This window comes from Cebus imitator, unplaced genomic scaffold (genome assembly GCF_001604975.1).
Source record: "Cebus imitator isolate Cc_AM_T3 unplaced genomic scaffold, Cebus_imitator-1.0 Scaffold62, whole genome shotgun sequence".
Taxonomy (NCBI): Eukaryota; Metazoa; Chordata; class Mammalia; order Primates; family Cebidae; genus Cebus; species Cebus imitator.
The window spans coordinates 1,941,910-1,949,301 of NW_016107377.1; the positions used below are offsets into that span (position 1 = coordinate 1,941,910).

A 7,392-nucleotide genomic window follows, 5' to 3' on the forward strand; every position below is an offset into this window, starting at 1 on the left:
TGGTCTCGATTTCTTGACCTCGTGATCCTCCCCCATCGGCCTCCCAAAGTGCTGGGATTACAGGCGCGCGCCACCGCGCCCGGGCCACAGAGGAATTATTTACCAATAGGTAAATAATTGAAACCACTTTCTCTCTGCTTAGGGGAGAGAAAGGGACAGGTGGTGATGAGGAGGGAGGGGAGGGCAGGATTGGACACATGCGCCCTCTGCTGGACAGCTGGGGTTAGACGGGCTGAGGACTTGGAAGACTCAGAAGCCGGTGGTCTCCACGGCGGGAGCGTGGGGGTGTGGGCCCAGGAAGTGGGTGAGGCGAGAGCAGCCACCGAGACAACACAGGGGTCAACCGGGCAGGCAATGGGCAAATTATCTTTGCTTCACTCTTTTCCTTTCCAAAAAAATTAAAGGCAAAAATAAACATATTAATTGGCCAATTGTGTAAAATCATTTTCAATTTAGACTGTTTAGATATTAGCTCTGGGGTAACAAATAGTCCGCTGAAAACTAAATTTCGTTTTATGTCTTTTGACTGGTGAGCGCAATAATATTTAATTCACTTAATAACCTTGCAACCTGGCCAATAAAAGCCCAAGTGACCAATTTTATGTATTTTAATTTGTGAGGTAAATAATAAACAAGAAGCTAAATGCCTTGCAGACTGTGAAAAGCGCATTAACCAGATGAATGTCTTTTATTAGCGAACGTGGGATGGTTCATGGCATGCTGGCTGCTCATTTCCAATGTCTGATCTCCTATCCCAGGCTTTCCTGAGTCGGCCCACACGCGGCCACCATGATACATGCGCCCACCCTCCCCAGCTTCCCTGGAGGAAAATTTCTTCTTCCCTTTGAAAAATCACATAAGGATTGGGAGTCCCCAAAGCCTGGTCAGGGCCAAAGTAATCAAAATGTACCTGAACTTTGGATGTGCTAATATTTACAGTAATATTGGTACAAGGTGAGTTCTGAAGAGGAGGCTTCCTGGAGGCTTAGGATCAGGACTGTGGATGGGAAATTAGAAACCTAGGGTGGGGACTCAGGGTTTGTGGAGGGGAGAGGATTAATGATGAGCAGAGGCAAAGATGCAATTTTCAAGAAACTGTGAGGGAGCAGGCAGGAAGTGCCCTGCAGCTGTCAAAGAGTCAGGATGATGCGCAGGGGCATGGAGGCTTGAGAAAGAGCAGGTGGGACATTTTCAGAGCAACGTGGGGAGAGGAGCCCTCCTGGACCCCTGGCCCTGGGTGCACACTCCCGACGTGGTCTAGGGCAATGTTCTGGGCAGGCTTTGGGCGAAGTAGATCCAAGAGTAGATCTGACCTAAGGCACAAAAGACCATTTTCCTGATGATCAAAGGACTTGAGACAAATTGCGTTTTTTTTTTTTTTTTTTAGACAGGGTCTTACTCTGCCACCCAGGCTGGAAGGCAGTGGCATGATCATGGTTCACTGCAGTTTCAACCTCCCAGGCTCAAGCCTCTTCCCGCCTCAGCCTTCCTAGAGGCTGGAGCTTTAAGTACACATCATGATCCCCGGCTACTTTTTGTATTAATTTTTGCATTAGCAGGGAATCATGGTGAGACAGGGTTTCACAATGTTACCCAGGTTGGTCTCAAATTCCTGGACGCAAGCAATCAGCGCAACTAAGTCACCCAGAGTGCTGGGATTTCAGGCATGAGCCACCATGCTTGGCTTCAAGAAATAGCTCTCATTCAACTAGGAGAACAACTAGAAAAAAGTAGGAAGTGTTTGCTATAAACTGAATGTCTGTGTCTCTTCAAAACTCATGTGGCGAAGGCCTAACCACCCCCCACCAACATGATGGTATATAGAGGGGGCCTCTGGGAGGGTATTAGGTTTACATGAGGCCATGAGGTGGAGCCTCCACGATGGGACACATGCCCCTGTATAAAGAAGAGACCAGAACTCCTTTCTGTCCACCATGTGAGGATGCCCAGCCACAGTCAGCCATCCACACGCCAGCAAGGGAGTCCCCAACAAGAACCAAATCTGCAGACACCCTGATCTTGGACTTTCCAGCCCCCAGAACTGTGAGAAATAAAAGTCTCTTGTTTAGGCCACCTAGTCTCTGGTATTTTGTTACAGCGGCCCAAGCTGGCAGCGTCCGTGTGTGAACTAGTGAAATGAGACAGTGTGTGGTGCACATCATCTGTCATTACATGGCAGTGGGCAGCCAGGCTTTCCCTGTCCCTGCCCCCAGGCAAGTGTGCAGCACTGGGAATGCAGAACAAGCAGGGCCACGGGCATCAGGAAGGGGAGGCCACGACCTCAAGGTCTTGGAGCCTGGAGGAGAAGCTCTACTGCTTCGACTGGAAGCTTCAGAAGGAGAGTGGCTTCCAGACTAGCCTGGAGGGTGTCCCTTTGGAAGCTGAACGTGGATACACCCCGGGACAGAAAAGACGTTCCCCTGTCACCTACCTCACTGTGCTTGGTCTCCCCATATCTGCCATTGGGGTTGGCCAAGTGGCAGTTCTTATACCACCAGCCACCATGATGTGTCAGGGCACAGTTGCTAAGTGCGATATCATTGTCTCTGTCAAAAGTTGTAAACTTCCATCCATTGTGGTAACTAAGAGCATCCCCTGCAGGAGAGAAGAGATGGAGGCGAGAGCCCAGGGTTAGCTACCGAGAAGAAAAGAAGAGCCAGCAGGAAGATCTCTAGGCTTGAAAATACCAAGGATCCAGCCAGGCATACATCACAGGTAGTCACGGCTCTCTCAAAACAGCCAAAAGGGGAACATGATGCAGGTGAACAGGTTCTCTTTCCTGGCCTGTACCCCGACTTCAGGTCTGTTTCTCCAACAGTCCTCATAGTGTTTTCACTTATAAGCTCCAGTCAGATCAAATATCCAATCATAGCTACTGTCCACAAGTCCCTCAGCACCCCACACGCAAGAGCACCCCTCTCCATCCTCCCCACCTCTGCCTTGGGGCCACCCTTCTCCCTGCCATCCAGACCTGGAAGCTGGAGCCATGTCTGACCATCCGTTCATACCCCTTCTCAAGCCATCTCTCCCGCAGGTCACTCACTTACACCCCTATGTCTCCACTCCCATGACACCCACCCTCGACCTTCTTTCATCCTGGGTCTACATTAACAAAACAGCCTTCTCCCTGGCTTCTTGCCTGCCAGCCCCTCTGGAGCTTAGATGCCCATTTTCATCATCTCAGGCCTAGCAGTCTACTTTGTGCCACGTGACAGTGAATTCCTCTTCCTCGCCTTGCAGGCCTGTGCCCTGTGCACAATCTTGGGTCCCACTCTCTCCACGATGTACCCTCCACTCTGGACCAGCCCACCTTCCATGGGATTTCTCTCTGCCCTCATCTGTCCAAATCCTAACCATTCCTTCAAAGCCTAGCTCAAGCCCACTCCTAAGAAAGAGTCTCCTTATTGGTCTTTCCATGACCCTCCTAACACACACACACACACACACACACACACACACACACACACACCCCTACCTACAAACACCCCTGAACTTCCAGAGCCCTTCTGGGGACACATGTAAAATTCAGTGCTTCATTACATCCCATCTGGAAAGCTGCTTTAATTATTTTACTTGTATACCTCCTGTTTCCCTATCATATTTGTCATCCTTTTATAAGCTTTCTTTTTCAGCTCATAAAAGGCAATGAGGGCCCATATCAATCGCAAGCTTAATCAAGCACCATTCCTACAATAAAGATTTTTACATTTATATCTCAGCTCTGAGTTTAGCGATCTTCACATGTGCATTCTCATTTCACTCACAGCAACCCTGTGAGGTGAACAGGGCAGCTCTTGGTCCCATGAAGAAACAAATTCAAAAAGTTTAGACTCTAGGAATGTGTTAAGGTCCCACAGTCCACAAACAGCAGAGCTGGGATTCAAATCTCTGTCCTGAGATTCCAAGTCCAGGGTTCTTTCTGAGACACCAATCTGCCTGTGGCTTCCTTGTTTCAATAGGGGGCTTTTTGTACGCTAGCAAGAGAGAGCCATCTCTGACAATGGTTCTTCAAGTGGGGTTCCCAGAACAGCAGCATCCACATTCCCTGGGAACTTGCTAGAAATGCAAATTATTTGGCCCCAGCCCAGACCTACAGAACCAGAAGCTATAGGGTGGGCCCCGGCAATCTGTACATCGACAAGCCCTTCAGATAATCTGACACAGGCTAAAGTGTGAGAACCTCTGGTCTACAACTTCACTCATTTGTTTTTTAGGAAACATTTACTCAATGAACACCTGCTATGGAGCAGCACATGCTTGGCTCTGTGAACACAAAAATAAGGCGGTTCTTGCTCTCAAAAGCGTTGTTGGAGTGGATGGGGTGAATATGCAGAGTTGGTGACTTGTATTGAAAGGGAAGGTCTTTGTTTGCCCCTCCACGTCTGCAATCTCACCAGCAGCTCATTTATGCCTCACCCAGCAACAGCAGGAGGATGCCGGGGCCACAGAGGCCACTTCCATGCAGAGGCAGCAGATGGGTCTATGTCCAGTATTTTTCTCCAGTCCAAGAAAGGTATATTGTCACGCTAGTCATACACATTGCCTCCTCCCTGCAGATTTCGTACAGAAAGTTAACCACAGCTTGAAATAACCTGCAGTGTCTCCCTTAGTAACATTCTTTAAATGAGCACAGGTTACCTAATTTATATAGAAGGTTCCCAGGGCTACTTTCTAAGAAACTATGTAGAGGCTCTCTTAAAGACATGTTTGTGATTATCTAAACCTGGGCACTGGGATAAAGAAAGGTAAAGCAGGTTTTCACCCCAAGGTGGGAGGTCTTTTTCTGCAGAGGGATTTTCTATCTTCTAGAAACTGAAGCCATCCTAATGTTCAGAGTGAGAGAGTGAGAGTGAGGAGTGGAGGGGTTCGTGGCAGGCCCATGAAAGGTGCGCACCCACGCTCAGAGAGGCTCAAGCTGGCCACCATCCATCTCATCAAAACATCACTCTGGCCGGGCGCGGTGGCTCAAGCCTGTAATCCCAGCACTTTGGGAGGCCAAGGCGGGTGGATCACAAGGTCAACAGATCGAGACCATCCTGGTCAACATGGTGAAACCCCGTCTCCACTAAAACTACAAAAAATTAGCTGGGCATGGTGGCGCGTGCCTGTAATCCCAGCAACTCAGGAGGCTGAGGCAGGAGAATTGCCTGAACCCAGGAGGCGGAGGTTGCAGTGAGCCGAGATCGCGCCATTGCACTCCAGCCTGGGTAACAAGAGCGAAACTCCGTCTCAAAAAAAAAAAAAAAAAAAAAAAAATCACTCTGAGACCCACTCTCCCTCTCTAGCACTCGCCAGGATGGGAAAGATGGCCCAGGCAGCTGCACCTTCTCAGATCAGGAGAAGCCATTAACAACACATCTCCTGTCAGTCACACACAGACACAGGACTGTGTATAAACCTTGAATGTCTTCTATTTCGGGATTAGGAGTGGATGAGAAAAATGATTAGTACCATTTCTAGCTTTCCCTTTCAGCTACGTACCCATTAATTTTTTTCTCTTTTTCGAGTGCCAGCATTTAAAAGTCCATCTCTGGCCCCCACTAAAGGCTTCCAGAGCTCTCAGTCACATTTCCAAGTGCCCCCCAGGGTGAAACCCACCCCGGTTGTGCCCCACTGGGGCACAACCCCAGTGTTGAACTCAGCTGTACGTAATCGGTTAGCCCTAGAATTCACTCTGCACCATTCTGAATGTCTAGCTCTTTATGGTTTCATTATAATCATTATAATCTCTAAACAGATGAATAGCATCTTAAAGATGGAGCTCATAAGACAGCCTCCCTGCCCCCACTCGAAGACTCAGAATCAGAAACTAAATATATACATCATTACCTTGCTGGAATTCACTTCTTGAAGGTAAAATGGGCTTTCTGATAGGACTTCAGTAAAAGTCAAAAGTTGAGGGCCCACCTGGACAGTCTGAATAGGGAGCAAGCCTGAAGCCACACATTCCTGCCAGGCTGCACACATGTCAGTTCTAATCGGAGCTAAAATGAAGATTGAGGCTGGGGAGAGCTGGTGCGTGCAGGGAGATATCAGAATGTTCACCTTCCATTTGAATGCCGCGTCCTCTAAACAGTACCTCAGCACTCAGGACATGAGTGACCAGGCGGTTTCAGAATTCTGAAACCCTCCTCATAGACCAGTCAGCAGACATAAGGAATACTAAAACCCCACTGACCCCACCATTGCAATTCAGAATTTGAAAGTGGGAATGATAGCAGACATGGGAAGACTAGCTCACTGCCTAAATGCTATGTGAAAGTCTCTTATTAAAAAACATATTCTATTAAAAAAAATTCTTCCTCTACTGGAAGTATTTTTGGCAGGGTTGACCTGAACCTTAAAACAAGAATTATCCCCTCATCGCAGTTAACATGTAAATAGAGTTAACATGCAAATACCTGGAAGGAGAATTACAATGATTCCCAACTCCGTTGAGTCCCTTTCAGTCACTTTCCCATTGGTATCAGTTCATTTGCTGGATCGTTTTAAGACAGGCTTCAGAAAAGGCAAGTTGTAATGGTCGAGAGAAGGAAATGTACGGGAGGACAGGCCTGAGTGAGGTCCATGAGCAGGAGGCCAGGGAGGGCACTGGGTTTCAGGGAGAGATGTGAGGCACAGGGGCCAAAGAAAACACCCAGCTTCATATTGTGTCCAGGGAGTGTCCCACACATGGAGCTTGTGTAGACTGGTACCCTTTAACCTCAGAAGGAAAGCCTGAGGCTGACTGATGGCCACGATCAAGAGCAGACAACAGAGTATTGAAAACCAAAGAAATGAGCAGATGGGCTCCACGTGGACTGAGAGGCCCAAGTGCTCTGAGAGAGACTGGAATGCACACACTCGATTACGCCAAAGGGTTGGAAGAACCTGGAATACGCTGTCAGGAACGCAGTCTGATCTCATCTGGAGATGGGGTGGGAGGATGTGGGCCCCGTGCTTAGTCATACGAAACAGCATCTTTAGACCCCCGCTCATTCAGTTTACATCCTCATAATCATGAATGCCCATCTGTGTTTCCCAGTTGTGTTATAACTGTCTCTCTATTTTATGCAGTCATGTACTGCATAAGAACGTTTAGGTTAACAACGGACTGCATATACCACAGCGGTCCCCTCAGATCGCAAGAAACCTAGAAATTACCTAGCGACATCACAGCTGTCGTAAGGTCACGGGCCAATGCGTTAGTCATGTGTTTGTGGTGATGTTGGTGTGAACAAACCTACTGCACTAAACCAGTCATACAAAAGTCTTGCACATTCGATTATGGACAGTAAATCATACTTGATAATAAACAATTCTGTTACTGGTTTATGTGAAAATACTATACTTTTTGTTGTTATTTTAGAGGGTATGACTACTTATCAAAAAAAAAAAGTACACTCTATGATA

General features: G+C 47.9%; 1 protein-coding gene across 1 annotated transcript in view; it reads right to left on the reverse strand.

Annotated features, from left to right (window-relative positions):
• Window positions 1–7,392, reverse strand: part of TNN (tenascin N) — a 64,347-nt gene that overhangs the window by 795 nt on the left and 56,160 nt on the right. The window contains exon 18 of the mRNA XM_017529950.2: window positions 2,422–2,595. Coding sequence (XP_017385439.1) covers window positions 2,422–2,595 — 174 coding nt within the window. The remainder of the gene's footprint in view (window positions 1–2,421; window positions 2,596–7,392) is intronic.